At 35.7% G+C, this 27,965-nt stretch overlaps 3 protein-coding genes and 1 long non-coding RNA gene across 7 annotated transcripts in view; 3 read left to right on the top strand and 1 right to left on the bottom strand.

The window, feature by feature from the left end:
* The window catches only part of LOC121430493 (regulator of G-protein signaling 22-like), a 31,893-nt gene extending 28,127 nt beyond the window's left edge, over positions 1-3,766 (top strand). For both annotated transcript variants that reach the window (XM_041627776.1, XM_041627775.1), the window contains one exon: positions 76-3,766. In XM_041627776.1, coding sequence (XP_041483710.1) covers positions 76-350 — 275 coding nt within the window. In that variant the 3' untranslated portion in view covers positions 351-3,766. The remainder of the gene's footprint in view (positions 1-75) is intronic.
* A 305-nt stretch (positions 3,767-4,071) lies between these two features.
* On the top strand, positions 4,072-5,388 carry LOC121430798. Of its 2 annotated transcripts, none has more exons than XR_005972067.1 (2): positions 4,072-4,403; positions 4,449-5,388. It is a non-coding gene; the product is annotated as an uncharacterized LOC121430798 (long non-coding RNA). The 2 variants fall into 2 exon arrangements; XR_005972068.1 differs by having other exon boundaries at positions 4,072-4,410.
* A 1,107-nt stretch (positions 5,389-6,495) lies between these two features.
* On the top strand, positions 6,496-18,627 carry LOC121430699 (GDP-fucose protein O-fucosyltransferase 1-like). 2 transcript variants are annotated; one of them, XM_041628051.1, is made up of 8 exons: positions 6,496-6,770; positions 8,990-9,153; positions 11,142-11,318; positions 13,224-13,348; positions 14,577-14,769; positions 16,275-16,406; positions 16,832-16,927; positions 17,400-18,627. In XM_041628051.1, exons 1-8 carry the CDS (start codon positions 6,650-6,652, stop codon positions 17,592-17,594), a joined length of 1,203 nt encoding a protein of 400 aa, XP_041483985.1. In that variant the 5' UTR covers positions 6,496-6,649; the 3' UTR covers positions 17,595-18,627. The 2 variants fall into 2 exon arrangements, with proteins under 2 accessions (XP_041483985.1, XP_041483987.1); XM_041628053.1 differs by lacking the exon at positions 8,990-9,153 and adding an exon at positions 9,652-9,776 and having other exon boundaries at positions 6,497-6,770.
* Positions 18,628-19,078: 451 nt separating this feature from the next.
* Positions 19,079-24,957, bottom strand: LOC121430698 (cytochrome P450 2U1-like). Its single transcript, XM_041628050.1, has 3 exons — positions 24,436-24,957; positions 20,537-21,508; positions 19,079-19,947 (listed from the first exon to the last, which is right to left on the bottom strand). The coding sequence occupies exons 1-3, from the start codon at positions 24,800-24,802 to the stop codon at positions 19,757-19,759; spliced, it is 1,530 nt and encodes a 509-aa protein (XP_041483984.1). The 5' UTR covers positions 24,803-24,957; the 3' UTR covers positions 19,079-19,756.
* Positions 24,958-27,965: the final 3,008 nt, after the last annotated feature.

Raw genomic sequence — 27,965 nt, 5'->3', positions numbered from 1 at the left:
AACTTGTGTTTTTATTTTCCCGTATAATCGTGCTTCCTGTGCATTCATTTTGAATTCCTGTGTTTGTTTGTATAGGTAAAGGAAAGACCAAATCTAAGACGAAAGAAGGGAAAGGTAAACGCAGTCCTGCCTCTAGCATCAAAGACCAGCCAATAACGAGCAACCCGGGAGGTCAAAGTGATGGTCCAGCCAAGAATGGGGTCAAGAAACGTGTGACGCTCGTCGAACCGGTCAAACCACCAAAGAATACTCCAGGACCTCATGGTGACACAGGGTCAAAGGTCAGAGGTCAAGGTAGGCAGAAACCGCCTGGTCAAGTTATACAACCAATCAAATCGAAGAAAAAGTGAAAGTAATGTCTAAGGATTGATTTAATTAACTTTTGTAAGGTGATGAGCTTTAACGGTATTAATGTTTTTAAAATCATGGTTTGAATTGGCTTTTTCTCCAAAATTGATCAATTTAAGTGATGGGGGGGGGGGTGGGATTGCAGAATTATTTAAGTGCGACTAAAAATCCTTTTATTTCCAATTTTGCATGGTATATGATACCTTGCTGCATTGGTGAAATTGTGCTTAGGAGATGCACACTACTGGTTCCTCGTTATTTAGATCATGTGTTGAATTCACACGTTGGCCTTGGTACATCGTCTAAGTCATTGTGAAACACCTTTGTGTCCAGTGTCACAAAGATCAGCGATTGATCGTATGCTTGATTTTTACGATTGATTGAAAATTGTAGTCAATGCAATCTTAGATAATGCTCTACAGTGATTGCTGAGCTTTCTATTTTGGGCCTTTTGTCTTATCCCTTCTTCATGTGTACCATTAATATTTTTTTCTTGTTAGTGGATAAAAGTGATCAACAATTGATGGAAACTTCCTATGCCAAATTTGCTTTCCACCAATCAAACAGCGATTCCAGTCGATTATGATAGTAGCTTGTTGTTCCAAACATGTTTTGTGAAACCCACCCTCAGGAGTAACTATGCAAGAGCAAACCATGTTGTAGCAATATTAATCATGCAGCTAACACTTCCAACAAGACTATATTTATATCATTCAATTATTGTGGCTGAAAATGTTAATGAACTTTATTTTTATGACAATATAAAATGGACATTCAAAGCATTTTAAAGTATTTTTAGAGAATGTAATGAGAAAATAATGGAACTAAAGCATTACACACAATTTCTATTTCACTTTATAGCTACTTGTCTAATATATTCTCTGGAAAATAAAATGATAGGTTCCTGTGCTTGTCTTTGATGTATCGTATGGTATGCATTATGAGAATTGTTAATGTTTGACTTGGCAAATCTAATGTCAGCATGTATATAACAGAAATAATTGTTACTACATTTTTACCAACATTATTTTCAGGGGCCATTCAGATGGAAGGATTTTAGCTTCTTTTTTTTTAACGTTGTAAATGTACATTTTATACAGCAGTGAAATTTCTATACATTCCATTCATTTTATCTATGCATTCTTCCAAGTCTTTGTCCTATATTATCTTTATAGCTTGTGAAGTTTTGAAAATCGTTTATATATTTATGCAAAATAAACTTTAATGTACATATCTTTATTGAATATGTGAATTACAAGTTACTTCCAAATCCTATCACCTGGATTTTCAAAAGAGGTTTTACGTGCATTGGCTACAGCGAGGGTAGAAAACACTCTTCTATTTTATAAAAATCACTTTAACAAGTACAAATGAGTGCATGCCTTGCCTGATTATGCACCAACAGCAATTATGTAATTGGATCATATTCAGCGTGTGTCATATGTACATGTTTTAAAATTTACAGTGGGGCTTTAAAGGGGAAGTTCACCCTGACAAAAAGTCAAAATCCATCAAAGAATAAACGAGTAACAGAGTTTTAATTATCTGATATGTAACATCATAGTGCGAGCAGCTTCCTTACATATTGTATGGTAAAAAAATCAAGGAAATGTTATTTCAATGTCATTTTCTCAGAAAATTGAAAGTCGTTTTTACTGTACCTTCATTATGTCAGTAGACAAATCATTTCACACCCATTCCACCCCCCCAAAAACTCCTCACAAAACTTTAAGAAATTAAAATTTATGCACAATAATTTATTACATAACATATGGAAAAGTTGCTCGTTTATGACGTCACAAATCCAAGACTTCACAAATCCAAGACAAGTTCTAATAACTTTCTTAGTCTTTATTGGATTTTCCTCAAAACTTCAATAATTTTTTTCAGCTATTTTTACAACAAACTTTTCTTCTGGGCGAACCTCCACTTCATACCAAGAAGTGGGTTTAGACCTCTTTTGTGAATTCAGGCCTTTGTGTCTTGCTATATGTGAGAACCATTTCATTTTGTGATTCTTAAATGTTGGGCAATTTGTCATAATATGACAGATTAGCAATGCTTACAATTTTGTTCTGTTGATTTATGAGATTCTTCTTCAAGTCATTAGGACCCAGTTGAAAAGACAAAGGTTTGTTAAGAAACTAGATTACAATGATTGATTGAATTGTCCCATATAAATCCCTTGTCAGTGCTTTGATTGCACATGAATTCAAGCCAATTAAATCAATAGCTTTCCATAGATTTCATGTGATGCACATTCAAGACAATTAAATCAATAGCTTTCCATAGATTTCATGTGATGCACATTCAAAACAATTAAATCAATAGCTTTCCATAGATTTCATGTGGTGCACATTTGAGAAAGGTAATAAATACATGTAGCTTTCCATAATTTTGATTTGATGCACATGCATTGGAGACAATGGAATCAATAATAATTTTTTTTAGCTTTGATCTAACTCACATTCCATATGATGAATCATTAGGTTTCCATATATTTTTTTATTTGAATAGACATTTACTACAATGGAATCAAAAGCTTTCCATATTTTTATTGGATTTTCACTCAAGACAATGGAATTTGGCTTTCCATAGTTTTGATTGGATGTTCATTCAAGATGATGGAATCTTAGCTTTCCATAGTTTGATCAAATGATCGTTCAATACAATGGAATTAATAGATTTCACAAGTTTTGATTAGATTTATATTCAAGACGATGGAAATAATAGATTTCAATAGATTTGATTGGATTAACATTTATGACAATGGAATTAAGAGATTTCAATAGTTTTTATTAGACTCGCATTCAAGAGAGTTGAATTAATAGCTTTCCATAATTTATACTTTGGCCCTGATGGAATTACATCTTTGTATATAAATAATGTATGATGAGATCATAGATGTTTGACAGTGTGATGCATTTAAGTATAATAGTAAACTATCCTTGCCATGAGAGTCTGTGTGTGCCGTGCTGTATTCTGTGTTTGGTATATATCATCACAGAAGTACCAATTTTCATATTTTCTGGTCAATATGTTGTAAATTTTATGAATATCTTCTTCCAGTGAAGTAATGGTTGAGTTGAGGTGGTTCATCATCGTACTTCTTTGTGCTTGTCAAGTGCCTTGGTGGATAGTCCAAGTATAAACCTTCCTTATTTATACGAGTAAGATAAGGAAATGATGTAACTATCATTATCATGTAAACTTTTATCCGACTGGGGGTCTTATTTTCTTTTTTTTTGTATTGTCCTGTATGGTATTCCCTGTCAAAGTATAGAGGTATCATGGAGACATGGGTAGAGTATCCATGAAAATGAAAATTCCCCATGATAAGAATGTTTCATTTACTTTACTTTTTGGGGAATTTAACAATTCTGATACAAGCTAGAACAATAAGGCCCCAATTCATAAAGGTGGTTTTAAAAAGCAACGGTTGAACCCATAGCTTATGCCGATTTCATGGAACGTGTCCAATACTGATGCTCGCCTTTGTTGTCACATTGCGCCTTATTGACGGCTGTTGCCATGGTTAAGTACGCATATTTATTCATGAGTCAGCTGTTTAAAGAGCGGACTCATTAATTCAAATTGGTGGACTCATGAATAAAATAGCGTACTTAACCCATGGCTAGAGGTGTCAATTTGGCGCAATGTGACAAAAGCGTGCATCAGCATTGGACCTTTTTTTTTATATATACACGGATAATAGGTGTAATATATACAGGAAATCTGCATAAACCATGGGTTCAACCGATGGTTTTTAAAACCACCTTCGTGAATTTGGACCTAAATGTTACTCTTTGACTACAAGGAACATGTAGGGTGTGTGCAGATTAGAACACCTCAGATGTAGGGTGTAGGGTGTGTGCAGATTAGAACACCTCAGATGTAGGGTGTAAGGTGTGTGCAGATTAGAACACCTCAGATGTAGGGTGTAGGGTGTGTGCAGATTAGAACACCTCAGATGTAGGGTGTAAGGTGTGTGCAGATTAGAACACCTCAGATGTAGGGTGTAAGGTGTGTGCAGATTAGAACACCTCAGATGTAGGGTGTAAGGTGTGTGCAGATAAGAACACCTCAGATGTAAGGTGTAGGTGTGTGCAGATTAGACACTTATTTGTCAGGTGCCATATTATGGTAGTCTTGTTTTGCTGCAGGATGGGTAGTACATATATACTCAAAAAGTGTTAATATATTTTTTTATCCATGTAAATACGATATGTCAGTTGGTATGCAACTTTGCAAAGTGTAATGAAAACTATTCATCATGTAGATTGATTTGATGGAAGAGCCATGATCAACCTAATTATTAATATTTGCTCTATTAAAGAAAGGAAATTCTCACAATTTTGTAAAAAGGATTTGAAAAAAAAGAATTATGAGGATTTGAATGTTCTACTTTCATAAGTGCTCAAGTATTTTCTTTATTCGGTCTTATTTTTCAACAGATATTCATTTGTGTTGGACCCATTCTCAATAAGTTTTTAATCCCCCAGTAAGTGAATGATTATATTTGAAAAATAAATGTTTTCTAAACAAAAAAAAAGGTGAAAAGAAATAGCGATTTTCTGAAATTGGGGTAGCATATTATAAATGGTCTATATTCAGTTCTTCCATTTATTTCTATGATTTATTCCTAATGTTTACAAAAAAATATTTGAAGATAGTTGCTTTTACGATATAAGTCATAATTGTTATTGATGAATTATGCACTGCCTTACAAATTTAAAACGATGTGCTTTTTTTATTACCTCACCTTGATAAGTCTTAAAGTCTTTTGATCATAGCTGCAATTTTTACAAGATACATTTTCCTTAAAATTGTAATTAATATATTGTTATATATTGTTTTGCAAGTATTCATGTTTGTAAGAAATTGTTGCCTTTTCTTAGTCCTATGCAATAACATATTTGTTTTCTATTTCAAGGTATTCATTGTGATTGAAGTCATTAGATTGTTATGTGTGTGTGCCGTGCCATAACGAACAAACCTTGACTTTTGTATATGAATAAAGAGCATATGAGTCGTATCAAAATGAAAGTCATTAAAGTAGAATGTTTTTTTCGTACTTGATGGGCATTCGTTTATGTGATTGCTTCATTTGAAAGGCAGTTTACTGGATAGCAAGGAGGGAGAATTGGAAAGAGGGAAAGGGGGTGGGGGTTGAAAAGTGTGAGAGAAAGACGTAGGGAGAAAAAATGGAAGGAGTAGAAATTAAAAGGAGGAGGATGAGGAGGAGAAAATAATGATAAATAAGGAGGAGAAAGAGTACTAGTATATAACGTGAAAGGAGGATGAGAAGAAGAAGGGGAAAGAACAAATGAGGAAAAGAAGGAAGAGTAGAAAGTGAAGAGGAGGCGAAGACGAAGAGAAGGAGGAATATAAAAAAAATCTAACTCATCAAAAAGCAAAGCATACTCCCAAATATTTTCTTTAATCATTTTTTCCCCAGAATATGACGTTACATTCAGCATCATCACCATCATCTTCTTCTTCTTCTTCTCCTCCTCCTTGATTCTCCTTTTGTTCCTCCCCCCTCTTCATCTTCTTCCCCTTCTTTTCTCTTTCTCATTCCCCTTCTTCTTTTGTTTGTATATTTTTCAAATTTAATTGAATTATATTATTAATATTGTTTTGTGAGGATTCCAAAATATATCTGTTTACAGTGAGCGAAACAGCCACCGACAACAAATATTTTTGTTTTAGTCTTAAAAAAAAACGTGCATAGATAGAATGTACATGTATATGAAATAGAGGCCTACATCTTCTATACAAAATTGCCTCCCTGCAATGATGAAACAAATGCTTATCAACGTTGGAAAATATTTCAATTTCAATTGTTATTTTGTTTGAGTCTGGGATTTGTTGGCGTATGACCCCCCCCCCCCCCATCGCATAAAACGGTCGGTGACGACACCTTATTTGCCGGGTCGGGGATAAGAGGTGTGACCCAAGCGAAGAGTAATAACATCACCCTTTTGTGTTTGCTGGTAGGTCCATGGTGTGAACAAGGACTTCAAGGAGGTTCTATGGGAGGGGTTGATTTAGACGATGGGGGTGGGTGGAGATTGTATTCTTTGTGTTCCACCTGAGTAACTCTCAAAGGGCTCGGAAGAGTATGAGAAAGCGACGTGGACAAACTGTTCTGAGGTGAATAGGAATGCAACAATTAAAGATAAAGCTAAGAGGCACATTGAAGCTATATACACGTTGGATGTACAACTACTCTCTCTCTCACACGTAACGCTGTTTCAAGCATTGTCCTGATTAAAAATAGGGCATTGTTTTTAGAATCATGAGGGCTGATTACATTGTCTTAGCGATCCTGGTCCTAAGTGGGCTAGCCCAAGGAAGAATAGTTGGATCAGAACTGGAATGGGACCCTAAGGGATATATCTTGTACTGTCCGTGTTCAGGTAAGAGATCTTATTACTACTGTTCCATAGACCGGCAGGCCTATATGCATTTCTTTTTGTATGTTTATCTTGTCTTTCCGTTAATGCCCACAATCATTATGTATTGATTATTATGGCAAATGAACGTCAAGCTTGACTTGACGTGAATTTTGCCAGGGCTTGCCTCAATGGTCTTGTTGTCGTTGATGATATTATAAATATAATTGCCCCCCCTTTTTTTTTACTGATCGAGAACGCTTTTGTTTCGCATAAACGTGGAGACCAGTACGACAATACACCAGACGGTGGACTGTACTGTTTCCAGAAGAAGAAGGAGAAGACAAAAATATGTGAAACAATTGGCGAATGCATGCAGTAATTAATTAACATTGATCGAGTGTTCTTTAATGACTTTGGATATGTTTTGCATATACTTTGTTGCAATGTTTGCCATAAGCTTTTTTAAATAAATGGGTTTAGACCTGTTTCTTTACAAGCTTGTTTTATTGTCAGAGGCTTCGGACAGAGCAACACATTGCATGATTGTCCCCAGCACACCTGTTCATTTAGGAACTACTATAGATTTGAATCACCCATAATAATTATAAAGAAGCCTACGCATTTTTCAGGACCGAGGTTAGTTAAAGGTCAAGTCCACCCCAACAAAAACATGATTTGAATAAAAAGATAAAAATTCAACAAGCATAACACTGAAAATCTCATCAAAATCGGATGTAAAATAAGAAAGTAATGGCATTTTAAAGTTTCGCTTATTTTCAGCAAAATAGTTATATGAACGAGCCAGTTACATCCAAATGAGAGAGTTGATGACATCACTCACTCACTATTTCTTTTGTAATTTATTATATGAAATATGAATTATTGTTATTTTCTCGTCATTGTCATGTGAAATGAAGTTTCATTCCTCACTGAACACATGTAATTCCATTATTTTAACATTTTGTGCTTCAGGCAAGGAGGTCCTAATCGTCAAATTCGTAAAAATTGAAATATTGTATAATTCAAACAATAAAAAACAAAAGAAATAGTGAGTGAGTGACATCATCGACTATCTCATTTGGATGTAACTGGCTCGTTCATATAACTATTTTGTTGAAAATAAGCGAAACTTCGAAATGTCATAACTTTCTTATTTTACATCCGATTTTGATGAAATTTTCAGCATTGTGCTTGTCTGATTTTTCTCTATCGATTCAAATCAACATTTTTCTGAGGTGGACTTGTCCTGTAAGAAGTATCGAATAGGCCTTCTTGGGTTTATAAGTATGTCTACAAGGGATGACTCTGACCCTCACCCTGCCCTGGGCCAAACTAGCGGACGATTTAAATATATTTTTTACTGTTCTGCATTTCGCTTACGATCTAAAATCATTATCATGTTCAATGAAAGAAGGTTTTGTTTGGAAACAAGGGCACCCATGAATGTTTGCCAGTTCGATCAACACTACTATTACTTGTATATAAAATAAAATTCCTATCTAATGAAATGATTTGCTTTATGATTGATCAAGATTTGAATAAAGACACCAATAATATACAATAGTTTATACCGGGGACCGTTTTACGAAAAGTCTTTCTGGACGTTTTATCCGACAAGTCCCGGTTTTATCCGGCAGTTGCCATAGTAACATCGCTTCTCAGCCAATCAAAATCAAAGGAAGTTGTCAGATCTGAGAACTTTGTCGGAAATTAATGTTGCCCTGGTGTGAGTGGTGTGACATAATAAGGTTGAACTAAAGACAAAAATGTTTTATAAATAAGTTATATTCTCTTCACCAAATTTTTATTGAAAAATGATCTTGAAAGACTCAATGATAAAGATGTTGAGAATATTTCGGCAGCTGATGACACATTATCAGAACGTTGAAAAATCGCAACAGGCCTGACAGATTCTCATGAAAGCAAATTTAATCAAATGCATATTGATTTACACACTCAATCGAAATATTAATATTACAATCATCAGTGGCGGAATGAGCAACCCCCAACAAAACATGAGGGGCGAAACGCAGCGTGTGAGGCAAATATTTTGAAAGTCCCGAGCTAGAGAAGTGAGATATTCAGACAATACCATCATATCTCAACCCTTTTCGTGTCCTTTTCTTCCTTTTCTCCTCTTTTATTTTTGTCGTGGAACTTTTTTGAGGGGGGGGGGGCATGAGACCCATTAACCACTTACACTCTATAACCAAGTGCATTGTTATTTATTTCCGACACAGGACAATTTGCTGGACAGGTCGAGCAGCTTTTGGGAACTTTATATTTCGCTAAAATGTTGGATCGAGTCTTGGTCTTGCCCCCCTTCATCAACTATCCGTGTGGTCGTAAAACGCATGCGCATAATTACGGCTTACAAGTTTCAGCGGGAACGAAGGAAGGCAATGTAAATGAAATAATATTTGATTTCAGATCACTCTCTCTGTCTGTCTCAGGTTTAATCTGATCAAGACGATTTCTGATTTAACTTTGTCCGACTTTTGTTGGTATGGTATTTGATGAATGTTCAGGACAATCCATTGGCGGTCATGTACGTCACTAACAAGCTGGGAATTTCGTTGAGACAGGAGTTCACATCTCCCATCATCATATTTGCGTGCGAGCGACGCGAGCGAGCGAGCAAAAATACCCCTGTCTGTACTCCTTGATTTTTCATCCATTGATATTGAAGGTAGCTTTGATTATGATCTAAAATTATGATCGTTTATGAAAAGAAATAACGAGGAAGCGAAATACCACTAGAAAAGGAAATGTAAGCTGCCGAAATATAAAAAAATATATACATCTAAAATTGCGATGTTGTAGAAACCAATCAATTGGTTAAGTATCTTCATAAAAATTGATTACCATAATAATGATATCAAATACCTATATGTCTTTACAGGGCGATTCAGCAACCAAGCGGAGCTTCTATTAGGGTCATTATATTTTGCAAAGACGCTCGATCGAGTCTTGGTTATACCTCCATTCATCGATTATCAACACGCAGTCGGACAAAGAAAAGATAATGTAAGAATTATAATAAAACCTCAAAATCCTGAAAATTTCGATTTAAAAATTTTATATATATATATATATATATATATATATATATATATAGTTGGCAAGGTAAGAACTATTTATTTCACCGTGTATTTCCTATTTTTTTAAATCTGAATTTATATCATTTGATATAAAAAAAAATAAAATGTTGAGATTACAATAAATGGGTAAAATGTATTGTAGGCTTGTTCTTCAAAATGCTCGGAGTGTCTCTAATAATGCGTTTTTCTAAACAATGATATGAAATTAAATAAAATTGAATAGTGAAATAGTATAATTTTTTTATTCAGTATTAATTATGGCTGAACCCAACCAGAAAGTATAAATAGAATAAAAAATTACCCACTCATTATCATCTATATAAGGGGAATTTTCAATATTTATGTCTAAACAATTTGACTCATAACCATTTAGATTGGTATAAGCAAAGATATCTTTGGCATAAGCCATTATTGGTAATATTTAAAATGACACCGTCAGATCAACGAAAACAACTCCAGAGTCCCGTAACACAAAGGTCATCGATTAATCGCTAAATGAAATGGCCTATCAAGTTCATTGTTGTATGCGTATTTTACTAAGTAGACTGACTGGCAACAAATCAGAATTTGTTGTAAGGGTAATCGGTTGTGTTTTAGCTCTTTTAAGAGCGTATTGAAACGCTATTGTGAAATTGAAAGGGTTCTCAGTCAAAAGCATCATAATTTTGTCATATCATCAGATAATAGTACGCATGTACAGTTGTTGTAAACATGTTCGTCTCATGATTCTTTTGTAAATTGAATTGCTTTCGTGTTTGATTTCTGAATAAAATCTTTCTATGAAAGGAAAAAAACATTAGAATCAAATTAATGACCAATGTATAATCTTTGTGTTACGGGGGCCAGACCGACTTACGCAACACCATCGGTCGATTTAGGAGTCGATTACGTTGGTGTGAGTTTATAGCATTATGGAGTTTTCGTGTACCATGACGCAAGATTGATGAAATAACATAGAGAATATAATTATTGTCAAACGCCCTTCATGACAAATCACAACCAAGAAGTCTTTGTCGAAAATTGGTGAATCAAACAAACAGGTTCGCCCTGGACTCGTGGCAAACGATATTATTTGACATTTTCGTCAGCTCCGGAACTTCTATTCCGGTTTGCCAATTCTCGGCAAAGACCTCATATATATATATATATATGTATACATGTAGTTGTTCATTGTCATTTGATGGGCATTTTCAATAGATTTAATGTGTTCTTGAATCCGTCATGCGTCGCATAGCAAAACCTCCTATAGGAAACTTACAATTGTATCAAACCTATTTGTTTGTCTTTCCAGCTTTATGTTCCAGCTACGGAATACTTCGATTTAAACGCTCTGAGAGAATACTATGAAGACATCGTCACATTCGAAGATTTCATGTACGAGTTAGCACCAACTCATTGGCCGTTGGATGAGAGGGTAGCATACTGCTCGAGCAGGGCAGCTGAGGGAAATAATGATATGTGTCCCAGGGTAAGACCTCCCCTTCCCCTTCTAAAAAAATCAAACAAAATTGAATTATTAAAGTTCTGTAAAATTCTCGTCTATTTTCAGATCTTTGTCTCAATAATTATCATAGTTAATTCAGCAGATTCAATTTCACTTTATTTATATCCATTACAAACAGCAACACGCAAAGGCAATGCTATTCATGCACATTAATTATTCAGTCTTAACCCTAAATCTCCCGGGGTATTTTGATTCTTATCATTCCCGGGGGGGGGGGGGCATTATGGCCCCCCCTTAAGATCTCGGCCGCCGATCGCGCGAGCAACGCAAAAATTTGCACACTGGTAGTGGGCGATGTAATCTACAAGGCTGTATGGTAAAATTTTCCAAAATAATGAGATTTTATTTTATATGAATTAATTATGCTAATTTATGCATAAATCATACTTTTTGCTCTAATTCACTAAATAAAGCTCCTAGAATGCTAATTTTTGGTAAAAATTTTCTTTGTAGCATTCTTAACAATCGTAATTCAAAAAAAAATTTGGTTTGGAAATAAATTTCTTATGTATTTTATTGTTTTATGAATTTCTTATGTATTTCTCTGTTTTTTTACTTTTTGTTTTTTATTGTTTTTTCAATGGAAATTGTTCCAGACATAATTCTGATCATAAACAAGGCAAAATTAATTAAGTTTAATCAGTAAAAGTAGAAATAATGATACATTTATGAATTTTGGCTAAATACGCAATTTGCATTGGATTTGTACATGAAATCACGTTTATGAGCAATTTTGGGTCTGACATGCACTTGCATAATGTTGCGTAATGTCGTAACCGCGTACCCGGGCGTCACAAATTTGGTCTCAAAATTTGCGCGAGACTTGAATGTAAAAAGTCAGTGAGCTGCGAGGTGAAAAAATTTCGCGCAGCAGATATATCGCGAAAATTGTTGAGGGGGGGGGGCCATTATGGCCCCCCGGGAGAATTAGGGTTAAGCATATGAAATATACCCATGAGTATATAGTGCCGATATTACTCCTGCTTAATGAGTAGAAGGCATTTCGTTTGGAATCAACTTTTTGATGATTGGTGATTATGATTCGATATGATTTTGAACAGGATCGATGGTGATTATAGTGATGGTAACATAAGTACAAACTGATACATAATGTATCATTTCCCGATGTATAAAATCCAACCTAGGCCAATCTTTGTATAAGAAATAACGTCATTTGTTAATCCTATCTCACATGATTTTGTTTATGGTAATACAACACCACGCACAAGAAGTTTACAAGCTCTTAAATTTAGTGCTTGTCTGCAGGGGCGGCGCCACAGTGGGGGCAGGGGGTGACCGCCCCACACCTCTGTAATCGTTTTCAATAGCGAACAGAAAGAGAGAAAAGAAGAAGGCAAAAAGGGAAGAAAGACAGAAGACTATTAAGAGGAAAGGTTCAATTTAGGAAAAAGTATGACGTCACTTTTAAGTTGTCTTGCCGCCCTATCTAGGCACTCCCTCTGTGATTAAGGTTTGTAATATATTTCAAAAAATATTCCTTGAAACAGTCATTAATTAGGGCGATTCCATGCTAGAAAAATTAGTAATTTTCACAACATTTTCAACTTGCTGTCCAGACGAACGAAGAACTTCAATTTGCTTTGTGGTAATATTAAAGTACAACTGGGTAGACATGCAAAAAACTGACAACCAACAAAAGTATGTTGTAATTTACCCATATTCATTTTTTTTGTGTTATTAGTTTTTGACATGACTAGCCTCTATAGCTCAATCATTGACTAAAAAGAATATGATCAAGAATTCGCCTAGGAAACTAGAAATTGTCAAAATGTCCGTACGGCACGTATGAAATCACCCACTAGAACTATCTTGAATATAATATATTCTCATTGATTATATTTTGAACAGAAAGGAAACCCATTCTCTACCTTTTGGGAGGCTCAGAATGTTGAATTTAGCCGATCTGAAATCTGGTCTGGCGATCTTCATTATAACGTCGAGTATGATCCATGGAGGGTCATGTGGATGGAAACGTAAGAAAAACAATATCACATTTTTTCGATTCTTCTTTATTTGTCAAGGGGCCGTTCCAAAAAGCTGTTCATAAGGTAAGAGCGACTGAAGAATTACTGGTGAACCTTTCTTACGCGCTAAATAATCACCAATGAACATTTAATGGTGAATATTACCATGCACGAGAAAGGATCACTAGTCGTTCTTAAACTGACTATAACTTACGAACAGCTTTACGAAACTGCCCGATAATGTATTGTGATAAATTTGACTTAATGTTTATAGTCATAATTGACTGAAAAAGCATAAGCCCAACCCTCTGGAAAAAAAAAATGCCCGCGCTCCCAAAAAAGTAAGCAATCAAAATTATACAATTTTGCTAATAGATCGTTCATATTTGTAAAGCATCGAACCTACTAAATTGTTTTGGAATCTTATTCGTCTTCTGTTTATTGGAATTGAATATATAATTCATGTCTGCATTCAAAAACGATACAATAATTTACTTAGTAGTATAGGCATTCCATGCACATATAATGTTATTACATAACAAATAATTCATCTGTGCATGCAGCGCATGTGCGCTATATAAATACCATAATATCATTATCATTATCAGTATTATTATTGTTTTTATTATTATATTATTATTGTTATTATTATCATTGTTATTATCATTATCATAATAATAATAATAATAATAATAATAATAATAATAATAATAATAATAATAATAGGCATTTATATAGCGCCATCTATCTAGAAATATTCTATTCCGAGAGTCGCGTTGTTATTATTATTATTACCCCGGCTTTAACTCGAGCTGCCTATCAGCGCTCATGCATTCAAGGAATTAATCCTACCGGGTACCCATTCACCTCACCTGGGTCTAGTGCAGCACAATGTGGATAAATTTCTTGCTGAAGGAGATTACGCCATGGCTGGGATTCGAACCCACGACCCTCTGTTTCAAAGTCAGAAGACTTATCCACTGGGCCACAACGCTCCATCATTATTATCATTATTATTATTATTATCATTATTATTATTATTATCATTATTATTATTATTATAATTTCTTTTTCAAGTAAAAAAATGGAACAAAACATCACAACAAAGAAAACTTATCACCCCAAAAATCAACGCCTCGTGTATAGCAGGAAAATATAGGCATTTCTGGCAAATGAGGGTATATTTATATATTATCACGTTACTCAAATTAATGAATTTAATTGAAACTGTTTCCAGATTCAATCCCTCTGAGCATCCTGTACTTGCCTTCATGAACGCACCGACCAGCACACCGCTATCATTGGACAGAGACCACCTTCATAAATATCTACAATGGTCAGCGGATATAGAGAGGGAGGGCGAAAGGTACATCACAGACAACATCGAAAGGCCGTACGTGGGACTACACCTGCGAAATGGCGCCGATTGGGTAAGTTATCAGTAGACGATATAATTTTTTTTTTCATTATGCTGTATTTTGATTTGTTTGAGATTTTTTCGGTTCATTATTGATGCATTTCATTAATACGTAAGTAGTGTCTTTGTTTAATAATTAATATTTAGCATTATGGAACTGATTTCCAGGTTATGTTTCATTATGAAAAACATTTTAACAATTATTTATTGGTGATTACAGTATCATTGAAATGATGATTATAATCATTTCTATTACGATCATTATCATATGGCTTTTTTAATCAAAATTGTTACAGAGGGGATCATCACCCTCACCCTCGATCACCACCACCACCACCACCATCATCATCATCGTCATCATCATCATCATCATCATCATCTTCTTCATCATCATCACCATCATCACCATCATCATAATATCATCATCACCATCATCATCTTTATCCTCACCACCATTATCATCATCATCACATCATCATCATCCTCATCATCCTCATCATCATCACCATCACCACCATCATCTCCACCATCATCACCACCATCATCATCATCATCATCATCATCATCATTATCATCATCACCACCATTATCATCACCATCATCATATCATCCTCCTCCTCCTCATCATCATAATATCATCATCATCATCACCATCATCATCCTCACCACCATTATCATCATCATCATATCATCATCACCACCATTATCATCATCATCATATCATCATCATCCTCATCATCATCATCCTCCTCCTCCTCCTCCTCATCATCATCAGCAGCAGCAGCATCATCATCACCATCGCCACCATCACCACATTCATCATGAAATCCAACTCTATATTCTGCTCCCGGATTCTTCTTCAGTGAAAATCCTTGAGAATCCATATCCAGTATAAGAATGTCTAAATTTATTTACTACCAAGCTTCACAGTTCGGTCTGGGGCCAGTTTTGACGGTTTTAATACCATGTGAGTAAAAAAAAACGACACCTCATAAATCCCCAATTTAAGAAGAAAATATATGTCATGAATGGATACTCATTATGTATGGCTGGAAAGAGTATCTTCTCCTATGTAATTTAAAACAATATTTATGTAGCATGTGTAATTGTATGTTCAGGAGGTATTCTTTAGAGTGTAAATTTTGACTTGCGCCAAAGTAAAACATATGACTGCAATGAATTAATCAAGATGTCAATGATGTCATAATCCTACAAGGGTTGCATTTAAATCTATTTCAAAAACACTTTTTCAGTAATTCATATTATACTTGTTATAATTAATGAACACTTTTTAGTGTAAATTCTCAAGTTAATTTATTGAAAAGGGATTCGCAAATACGTTCACTCACTCATGTAAGATTATGACATCATTGACTGCTATTTTTTCTTTACTCAGACACATGGTAGAACTGTAAAGTGAGTTTTTAATTCGCTACTTTTTCCAATTTGTACACTTTACCAGTGGATTCGATAGGAGATCCATGCTTTTAATTACCTAAACCTTTATTCCGCATACAGGCCCGTACTTGTGATCTAGCCGATGGGACAATGACGCGTCTATTATCATCATCTCAATGCCTGGGTGTCCATCCTACCACTACAGTTCATAGACAACTATGTATCCAGTCCGAGGAGCTGGTTTCTGAAGAGGTTGGTCATTTTAAGAAAGTCAATCATTCTGAAATTATAATACTTCATTCATCTATTTTCATATTGCAAAGAAAAATTAAATTCATTATTTCTTGTACAGTTGCAAGTATGTTAAAGGTCTTTCATTCAAGCATGACAAATTTTCAATGTAAAAAATGTGAAATAAAACAATATATTGCTGTTCCATTCTTTAACCATTGTGGACATACAATATTTGAAAGAAATACCTGTTTACAAATGCGCCACAGGTACTCATTATGTATTCGTTAAAAAACATCCCACAACAAATTGACCTGAACAAACAGATCAATATCATCAGATAAATATAATACTGAAAAATTTGGTAAAAAATATTTTAGAAAATACAAGATCATACTTGTCTAGTTCAAGTATTTGATTTTTTCATATTTTACATGTTTCACCAGGTGAGGGCGCTGATGCAAGAAAATGAGATCAGGACAATCTTCATCGCAACGGATCATGTTTCTATGCAAGATGATTTACAAAGAGATTTTCCAGATGTAAGTTAACCATGAATGAATGAATGAATGAGTGGATAGATGAATGAATGGATTGGTGAATGAATGAATGAATAGATGGATGAATAAATGGATTGATGGATTGTTGAAAGAGTGAATGAATGAGTGAATGAATGAGTGAATGAATATATAGATGGATGGAAGGATGAATGAATCAATGAATAGATGGGTAGAAAATGTTGATTTTTTAAATACGAATTTAACTTTGTGACAGCTTTAAATAATATTCACAAAATACCATCATATTTTATTTTTTTCTTGGTCGTGATTTTATTCTTTTTTTAAAACTCTTTTTAATTATTTATTTTATTTTATCTATTTATTCATTCATTCATTTATTTTGTTCCGGGGGGGGGGGTCGACTAGATCATGACGATGGTGGAACGTAGGTTCATTGTAGTATTATTAATAGTTTTGGGTTCTCATTTTATAATTTGCTTTGTCTCTGTTACAGTTAAACGTTGTAACTATGGATCCGGAGAGGCCCCAACTGGATATGTATCTACTTGGTGAAGCAGATTATTTCATTGGAAACTGCGTCAGCGCCTTCACCTCGTTTGTCAGGAGACATAGAGATAATGCAAATCTACCAACTCGTTATTTTGGCATGAGACAAAGTCGGAGAGCAGCTATCCATGACGAATTTTAATAATTCTTTAGATTTTAGTTTAGTTAGATAGATTAGATAATTTATACGTTTTTTAAATAACTTTTAAGAATAATTTTCAAGGCTGCATGTCAAAGTTTACTCTTCACTCAAGTGGTAGTATATAGCTCCGTAGTACAAAGGGTTACCTACCAACATCACCATGTAGAGGTGTTGTGGCTCAGTGGATAAGTCTCCGGACTGTAAACCAGAAGGTCAGGGGTTCAAATCCCACCACAGCACTAGCGTCCTTTGGCAAGGCGTTTATCTACATTTGCCACTCTCGACCCAGGTGTATAGAAAATGGGTACCCGGTAGGAAGAAATTCCTTGAATGCTCGATGCGCCCGATCAGGGTAGCCGTATAAAGCCGGGGTAATAGTATGTAGCGCTTAGAAACATTCGTATTAAGCGCTATATAAATGTTGCATATTATTATTATTATTGACCAATCAAGATCATTGTTGCATGCGCATTTTGTTCAAACACTGATCAGGAGCCGATCAGCGTCGTTCTGTTATAATTTGCTATCCATCGCAAGTCTCAAATGTTACGAACTTGCGAGGCCATTAAACAATTAGCTGAAAGTAGAATAATTTTTTTGAAATAAATATATTTTACATTTTAAAATGGAAAATGTAACCCATGTTACTGACACATTTTGGCCATTTTAAAAATAGATACACTGTATAAAGAAGTGATTTAGAAACTGATCGTAACTATAATTCTTATGAAGATACATGAATATTTTTCACCTTTTAAAGAATCGATCTATATATCTTATCCAATAGATGGGGAAAAGGTTTAATTTTAGAAGAGAAAAACTAGATTTCACAACATAGAATGGCATTTAACATCCTTTTGTGAACTTGGGGGTATGATGCGATATTGGTCATACCATAATTTGTTTTATTTACACGTAGATTTTCTGTTGAGTCATTTTGTTTCCTTGGTTAACATGGTTAAGTGCTAGCTAAGAAAAATCACATTGCTTGAAATATGTATGTGAATAATGAAGTACATCTTTTGTCATTTCACTTGCTCTTTCTTCGGTGTAATTTGTTATCCTGTGTTTCTGCGCTACGCGCATAGACTTTATGAAGGAAAATGGACCTTTTCTTATGTTTAAGCATTTATTAAAGTTGAATAATAAAAAATCCAAATATTTACTAAAGAATAACAAGATTAAAACAAAATCGCGGATCACACAAGTAATAAAAGACCAGGTTAAAAATATTTTTAAAAAGAGATAAAACTTTAAGGGAAGAGACTGCGAGACGGAAAGAGACCAACTTTTGAGCAGAGGAAAAAACACAACAACATATGGACATAAATAATAGGGAAAGTCTGGATAGGACAAGCAGCTGAAGGACCCCCCTCTACCTTGCGCACGCACACACACACCCACCCACAAGCACACAAAGAAACCTTACCCTTTCCCCCATACACAGACACACACGCACATACACACATCCCAATACGTATACGTTAAGCTCACGCAAGATTATGAACGCTTTATTAGAGACATTCAAAGAAAATTTGTAAAAACAATCTCTTAATATTCAAAGTAAAAAAAAAGGATTTAAAAGGGGGGGGGATGTTGCAGGGGCGAATCAAGTATTGACAGAAATAGCAGGGGCACTTTAAAACAAATGAGAAGCAAAGAGTAAACAATAAAAAGAAAAATTATATAAAAAGATATCAAACGACAATTTGAGGAGCTGCTCGTTGGTGAAGTCACAAAATTAAATTGAAAAATTCCTAACTCCGTTATTTCTGACGGATTTTGATAAAACCTTTACTTATGTATATTTTTTCTGCTTAAACTTATCGTCAGGGCGAACTTCCCCTTTAACTGTAAATGTCTCCGCTGTTTTAATAATTACTACCTTCTTCAGTGCTTCGCTTATCACCTTACGGAAAACGGATGTATCCTAATCGCCTTTCAATATCAATATATTGTCAAAAATCGTAATCACGATTGCAACTATAATTTAATGTTTTTCATAATGACTAAAAATTAAGGCTTAAAAGTGCCAGTCACCCATATATGTTTAGATAATCATCTCGTCTGGTCTACATCCTATAGAAAAGATGATGATGAGATTATTAACGGAACATATGGGTGGTACTTTTCACCTTCCATCGTTAATGGTTAGAATCAATCTACATGATATCATCAATCAGAGAAGCGCAGATTTCGAACTCTTCTGGATTCAGCGTAGCTCCATTCCTCGCTTTCATTGTTAGAGGAGGGGCGCCCTCTGGTGTTTCGAATTTAAAGCGATGCAAGAGATGAGTAAAGAAGATGAATAGTTCCACCTTGGCTAATTGTTCACCCATACATCTACGACGACCTGGAAATAAAGAAAGAGGATAAGTACGAGAAAGTGAGAGAAATAGAGGGAGAGAGAGAGGGGGGGGGGGGAGAGAAGGAGAAAGAGAGGGGAAGAGGGGAGAAAGAACAATATATATAAAAGAGGGAGATACATGTATATGCAGAGGAAGAAAGGGGGTGAGAAAAAACAGTTTAATCATGGGTTAAGAACGGTTACACAAGGAGATCTCAATCTTTTATCATGGAAACAAAAGAAATTTTGAGCTGCATTGTTCATGTTCAAACTCTACCACCTTCTCACAAGATACATGGGAAAAATAACACAACCAGCAAGTTGGTGTTTACAATGGCATCCCGTACATTGGTTTAACAAAAAGAGGCACCTCTTCAATCATCATTTTTTGTAATGAATACAGCATGAGTTTATTTAATTTCATTCTTAATCTGCATACAAAATAATCATGATGGGCCTATTATGCGAGCATGACTCTACAGAATTACATCCCGGTTCAAACTGTCAATATATTATATTAGAAGTGTGAACATGTGAGACGCTCCATTGATCTCTTCAAATTGCAAAATGAAAATGAATGAAAAGGAACAGTTACCGATAGAGAATGGAATGAGTTCCTCCCTCTGTACAACCTGCTTGGTTTCTGGGTCAAGAAACCTGTCTGGATTGAACTCATCAGGATTCTTCCATAGGTCTGGGTCATGATGAATGGCCCATAGGTTAGGTAGGATGACAGTTCCTTTGGGGATGTCATAGCCATTAAGGACAACGTCTTTGACAGGCGCATGAGGAACTCCTAGAGGCGTGATGGAAGCAAATCTTTGTATCTCGAGCAAAGTAGCCTCCGTGTACGGCAAGTTTGGTCTATCTGTGAGACGTGGTAACCGATTTCGTCCGACAACATCATCAAGTTCCTTGTGGATCTTTTCCTGAACGTCTCGGTGTAATACCATGTACATCAAGGCCCACTTTAAGGTTGTGGCGGTTGTCTCTGTACCGGCAGCAAAAAGATCAGCAACTGCACGATACATGTTGTCTTCAGTGAATGTGTGTTTACCAGGAGACTCACGCTCTGCCTCCATCATCTGCTCAGTGTACATCTCAACAAAACACGTTGGAGATCTCCTACTCTTCTTCTGCTCCTCACTCACTTTCAGTACCATTGGTTTCATAAAGTTATCGTGGGTGCCTTTAAGTGCCAGCATTCGCTTATAACCACTTCTGGGTAAAAACCTCAAGAAAGGGATGAAATTGAAGAGTCCCGCCAACTCGGCGATCTCAAAACTTTCGAACACAGCTGCAAGAATTCGTTGAAAAGATTCATCGTCGTAGTCGAAGCGCTTACCGAGACTCAGCCAACAGATTATATTGGAAACGCTTACAACAATGTCATGGAAAGGTACAAAGGGTTTTGCCTGTCTCGAAGAAAAACTCAGGGCTAGGTGACGTGCCTCGTCGGAGATAGTTTCTTCCATTTTAAACTTGCCCATACCAAGGGATCGTAGAGCTGAGAGTGAGAAGCGACGGTGCTCAGTCTGCATCTGACCAAAGTACGACACGATCAAACCTGAATAAACGAGGGAATATTGAGAATAACTGATGAGAATATTTTCATCAGATGAATTATACGTAGTTTTCGCATTTACTGCGGGGAAACTCTATAAAAGGCATCGATTCCTCTGAAAATGCAATGCAATTATGATAATAGAGAGCTGAGAGTCTTTTGCCGAAAGTTGGTGGACTGGGACAGCAGATCATTCGAAGATTTGCACCGGACAAACAACTGCATACATGTCGTTGTCTAGAGTCAAAAGACTCTGATGCTGTACCGGTCCATCAACTTTCGACAAAAGCCTCTCAGCTCTCCATTGTGATTTGACATGCATTTTCAAAAGGAATCGGGCTGTGTAGAGAGTGTCTCCGTAGTAGATGCCAAAAGTCCGGATTGCTCCGAACACCCAGAACAAAACACCGAAGGGGATTATGCTTTTTTTTTCTACCTACAGGTAAAAGCTACGGAATCAACTACCTATCCAATTACGCCAACTTTCATCAACAAAAACATTATTGAAAGTCCCAACCGAAAGCTTATTGGTTATATCTTATTTACTACTTTCCATTTTGTTCTTCATTATTTTACTGTTAATGTGTACATTAACTTCCTTGAAGCGCCAAGAGATGGACACGCGCTCTGTATACGTAGCCACTGTTATTATTTATTATAATTATTATTACTACCATTATTACTATTATCATTGTCATTATTGTTATCATTATTATCATTGCGATTGTCGTCGTTATAATAATTAATTGCTCCTTCACAACGTTTGCATTTTGATCGACTTTTCCGTCAACAAGTTTAGCAAAACTTGAAATCACACTTTTAACTGTACAATATGTATATAGGGACCTGTAACTGAACTTAGTACATTTAGGCTCCCTATAAGACAAAGTAGAGACTTAAAGGAGAATGAGACGTTTGGGACTATATAGCTTGTGTGAAAACAGAAAAATCAAAGAAACAGATCAACGAAAGTTTGAGAAAAATCGGACAAATAATGAGAAAGTTATGAACATTTTAATATAACGATCACTAATGCTATGGAGATCCTCCGATTTGCCATGTTTGCAATGCGACAAAGCCGTGATGCCACTTGAACAACTCTCAGCATTACTTTAGTATATTTCACTTAAATTGCCTCTTTTATCACATCTATCAATAGATCATAATTATGTTATTTCTATAGGAGGGCATGTAGTACATATTTTCAAAGAATAGATCATGGATAAAGAGTTTGTACCACCTAAGAAAAAGCAAAAAGATACATTTTGAGGGTATTTTATAGTCCATCAAAGGGAAAGTTAATGTGACATCACACATCCTAATTGTTGCATTGCCAATGGGAGGATCTCCATAGTATTAGTGATTGCAATATTCAAATGCTCCTAACTTTCTTATTATTTGTCCGATTTTTCTCAAACTTTCTTTGTTCTTATTCTTTGATTTTTCTGTTTCGACACATGCCTACTTGTTCCAAAGGTTTCGTTCCCCTTTAAAGTTGTCATTTCTATGATTCGACGTCTCCGTCAACAAGTTTAGCAAGATGGTATCACACTTTGACTGTAGACTATTGAGGGATAACAGAACTTGGTGCATATAGGCTCCCTTTTTAAAGACAAAGTACAGACTTTAGAATCCGTTCTGCGGATGGAGACGCCAAATTACCACCTTCCGTACATCTGAAGTACTTAATGTCTAACCATATCTGTAATAGCTCTACGGTCTAACCACACTGATGTCAACATACCATTAGCGGCGTTCACACGGGGGGGGGGGGGGTGACCCTCCTCAATTTACATTTTCAAGCCTACAGTAGCCTATGGGAGAGAGTCGTACCCCCTCCTCCCCAATGGACCAAATATCTCAAGAGATCGCCGCCTATGCAAAGTACATAGAGAAAAAATCCGAATGTATCTCTTAAATTTCCCTTGACAAATTGAAGAGTAGAAATAAGAATCATATTCAATTGAAAGTTTGTCCTAGGGTGGCATTAAGATAAGGGGGGTGGGCTTGGCTGACGTTCGCTGCCCCTCAAATGAGTTTTTTTCACGACCTTGATGAAAAAAAAATGAGAAAAGGAAAGAGAGAAAGATGAAATATGAATATTTTCCGATTAATATTTTTGTATGTCTACATCTATCAGAAAATTGGATTTTGGTAATAAAACGGTTGAAATTTTCTCTCGCTCACATCGCTCTCTGGCAATTTTTGATAAATTTGGCCCGATATAAGCCATTTACCCCCTCAAATTTTCTGAGCGCATTACGCCACTGCTAAGAACGATGCCCATGCATGATTAAATATTTTGAATTGTAAGTTTGCATGGGGTCAAAGTCCAAAGTTTGCATTATAGTGGTCCAATTATTAATATCTCACATCAATCCAATATCTGCATTCAGTTTTAAACGTGATTGGGCATCAATACTTCAAACAAAATTGAACATTTTAATTTATAGCTCCTCATCCCCTCCTCATTAGGGCCAAACTTCCCTTGATTGAATTGTATATACATCATCCATTCTGCAAATAACCAATTAAAATCATTTTAATTTTTTTATGAACATTATTTTTTACGAGGGTTGTAATATGATTGATAATCAATCAATCAATCAATCAATATCAATCAATCAATCAATCATTTTATCAATCAATCAACTTCGGCCTTTCCTCATTTTTGTAGTTCTTCACCCTCAGGTGCGGATCGGGGGGGGGGGGCACGCTCATTTGAGAAGCAAAATTACAATTTTTAATGGAAGATAGACCTTAGTTTTTAAGCTTGTCATTTTTTCGGGTTATCCTTAATTTGTAGTTGAAAACCTTTTTTATTTGCCTGTCAAAATTTTCCTCCGAAAAATTTGCCCCCGCCCCCCTTTGAAAATCCTGGATCCGCCCCCGTTCACCTCTATTATTACTTATCAAATTAATAAACTTACCTTTTCCTTGGACAACATTTTCAATCATTGTGATCTTCGGTCTGTCACTGAATTCATCATTAGATTTCGTGAACGCCTGTCTAATAAGAGAATAGTCACTAAGCACTACCGCATAGAACGATCCCATCTGCATACTGAAGATTGGTCCATACTTCTTGGCCATGTTTGCGAGGATAACGTGTGGCATGTCTTTGCCTGCCAGACTGGGCAGGCTCCCGAGGACCGGCCATTCTCGAGGGCCGCGGGGTGGTAGATTCCTGTATTTCTTAGTCCTTCCCGATCGAACAAGAATGAATGAAAACAGGAACGCAGTAAAACCTGCTAATATAAAAGGTGTGAAGCCAAGCTGGATGAGAGAAACCGACATTTTCTCGGAAGTCGCTCATATATATTTCAGAGCAAGGAGCTTCAAACAGAGCATATTGCACGTTACATAAATTGCAAATTGAGAATAACCAACTCACTGATTATTGATTGATGGGTTTCCGATCTGTATAGGCCAACGAGATAAAGACGTGATGTATAGGCCTAATAATAGATTGCTTTGTGTTCATGGTCGAGTAGGTAGAGTGAATCTCGCGATGTCTGACTTGCAGTGTTTAACAATCAGTGGCGCGCAGGGGAGGCGGAACGGGGGGGGGGGGGGGCAAAATTCCTCGAAGGAAAAATGTTTTTTTTTTTTTAAATGAATGTGCCCTTTTGCAAAATGAAATACCCTTTTGAAGTATTTCAATATGAAATACCCTTTTTTGAAGTAAAACATAATACATTTCAGGTAATAAAATCACAAATCAGGCTCGCGCTTCGCGTTCGCATAAGGTATTTACAAAAAGTGCTTAGAATGTCCTGTTTTCAGGCCAGTGGAATATCACAATTTTTTGGCTCGCATATTGCGCTCGCATCAATTATTGTTTAATAGAGATATTAGAGCAAAAATATTATTGTGTTGTGTCATATTATATTATGTTGTATTACATTACATTGCATTATATTATATTACTCATTTTGTTCTTGGCTACAAAAAATGCAGGATGTCTAAATTTCAGGTATTTAGAATTCTTACATATTTTCAGCTATAGCGCTTCGCTCTCGTATTATTCGATTGGTGAGATATGTATCCTATCAATCACTCAAATGCAGTCCTTATCAGGTCCCATTTCTGATTTGATTTGATTTGATTTGACTTGGTTTTACATAATTATTTCACAAGCACAAACAAAATTATCGGAAAACAATATCAGAAAACTTATGAGAATACAAATCAGACAAGGCATAACAATTGATTCAAATTAAAGAAAATAGCGATTTGGAATTAAAGACAATTTAAAAGAGTGAAATATGAGGGAACCTGCATAAAAAAGCAAGGCTTGCTAATAAGTCTGCAGGATCCAGAAAAAAATTCGGTCTTAATGAGGAGAGGACAGGTAAGTAAATTGATTAGAACAAAGTAATGCCAAAATGTGACGATTGAGTAAGGAATACAAAACTAAATAATAAAATAAATAAATAAATAAAAAAGTGTCTGCCACTCTATGACTATTATTTATTACTCATTACTCAGCCAGAACGTATTAACAAAGTACATGAATATAAAGATTTACAAAGGGAAATTATAAGAATTGATAAGCATCCGTTCCCGCATCCGTTACGTTTGAATATATTAAGTGAGGCACTATGTACCATATCATCATGATCATGGGGAAGATCGTTCCAAAACGATCTGGTCAGTATAACAAAATGCTTAGAATGATTAGTTTTCAGGTTGGGATTTTACAATTTTTGGGCTCGCATATTATTGCGCTCGCATCAGTTATTGTTTGATATAGCACTCACTTTGTTCTTGGTTACAAATAGTACTTAGGATGTCCAGTTTTCAGGTTGGAATATCGTAAATTTTCAGCTCGTGCTTCGCTCTCGCATTATTCGATTGGTGAGATATTTATCCTATCAATCAGGCACTAAATGCAGTCCTTATCATGTCCCTTTTCTGGTCAGTATATTAAAAAAATGCTTAGAATGTCCAGTATTCAGGAGCGTGGAATATCACAAATTTTCAGCTCGCGCTTTAAAGGTCTGAATATTAAACAAACAACCGATCCGTGCTTATAATCGCAAAAGTGAATTTGGTGGGATATGTCTGCTCTTCATGAATTCCTAAAACAGTCCTTAAATGTCCCTTTTCTGGTCTGAATATTAACTTTTCAGCTCGATCGCGCTTCGCGTGAACTCACATCCTGTGGTTAGTAAAATACGTATGGTCTTAGTGAATTCCTACAAACAAGCCACAGAATCCCCTTCTTCAGGTCTGAATTTCAAGTGAGATACGTATCATGTTCATGATTTACAAGGACTAAAAAGTGTTTCCTGTGTTAAGATGTAATTCTAACAAAATCAGCAAGCGCTTGGAGCTCGCACTAAATGACCATTGTAAGATATGTATGCTCTTCATGAGTTCCTAAAAATAATCCTTAAAATGTACAGGTACAAATCATGATTTAAAAAAAATTTGCTTGTAATGTCCCTTTTTAGGTCTGAATATGAAAATTTTCAGCTCGCGCTTCGCGCACGCATTATTTGATCATTGAGATACATATCCGTTTAATGACAGTCATTAAAATGTCTCTATTAGGTCAGTATACCTAGCAATTGAGCGCGCTTCGCGCGCCCACTAAGTGACTCAATTTTCTTGCTGGTGCCCCCACAATACCTTGACCCACCATACGCCACTGGTAAACAACAAAGTTTATTTTTTATTATGTGAACTAGCCCCAGGGGAACAAGCTAGGCTGGGGAGTGGGGGGGGGGGGCGGGGGCTGTGAGTCGACTGAGCCCTGACACCCCAAGTTTGCGTTGCAAATACGAATTGCGAGGAGGATTTTGTCGCGAAGGACCTTGACTTTTTGAGGGTTAGATTCTCGCGTCACTCTTGAGGCCTAATTTGCGACGCCCGGTCGGTGATAAATTAAAGCTTCGTACGTCCGGGGCTACGTAAAACGCATTCAAGTTAATTGCCCCAAAACATGATTATCATTTTTTTAAATCTCTACTCATTGAAATCAATCAATCCTATGTCTTTAGGATTAAAAATGTGTTTACCACATTTTCCATGATAACAATATACAACAACAACTACTACAACTACTACTACTACTACTACTACTACTACTACTACTACTACTACTACTACTACGACGACTACTACTACTACTACTACTACTACTACTACTACTACTACTACTACTACTACTACTACTACTACTACTACTACTACTACTACTACTACTACTACTACTACTACTACTACTACTATATACTGCTGCTACTACTACTGATCATGATACAACAATAATTGTTATTCAATAGATTTTTTTTTTGGAATAATATTTTATTTTCTTCCTCTTTCAAATCAATAACAATTCATATAAATAAAGTTTATTTGCATGTGTACAACAAATAAACAAACAAATAAATATATATAGGCCTATCAATGTCAATGAGATTACAAATATTTTTAAATGGTTACAAATGAA

The sequence above is a fragment of the Lytechinus variegatus genome, chromosome 17 (genome assembly GCF_018143015.1).
Source record: "Lytechinus variegatus isolate NC3 chromosome 17, Lvar_3.0, whole genome shotgun sequence".
Lineage (NCBI taxonomy): Eukaryota > Metazoa > Echinodermata > Echinoidea > Temnopleuroida > Toxopneustidae > Lytechinus > Lytechinus variegatus.
The sequence above is the reverse complement of the archived record's forward strand: the minus strand, read 5'-3'. Positions and strand labels throughout refer to the sequence as shown.

What these genes read in the sequence shown, in the direction of transcription:
- LOC121430699 (XM_041628051.1), top strand. Translation starts at nt 6,650, where the DNA reads ATGAGGGCTGATTACATTGTCTTAGCGATCCTGGTCCTAAGTGGGCTA. An exon ending in AGGGTCATGTGGATGGAAAC is followed by an intron (nt 13,349 to 14,576) that starts GTAAGAAAAACA and finishes AACTGTTTCCAG; the next exon opens with ATTCAATCCCTCTGAGCATC. An exon ending in AGGAGCTGGTTTCTGAAGAG is followed by an intron (nt 16,407 to 16,831) that starts GTTGGTCATTTT and finishes ATGTTTCACCAG; the next exon opens with GTGAGGGCGCTGATGCAAGA.
- LOC121430698 (XM_041628050.1), bottom strand. Translation starts at nt 24,802, where the DNA reads ATGTCGGTTTCTCTCATCCAGCTTGGCTTCACACCTTTTATATTAGCA. An exon ending in AAATGTTGTCCAAGGAAAAG is followed by an intron (nt 21,509 to 24,435) that starts GTAAGTTTATTA and finishes TCGTTTATTCAG; the next exon opens with GTTTGATCGTGTCGTACTTT. An exon ending in ACTCATTCCATTCTCTATCG is followed by an intron (nt 19,948 to 20,536) that starts GTAACTGTTCCT and finishes CTTTATTTCCAG; the next exon opens with GTCGTCGTAGATGTATGGGT.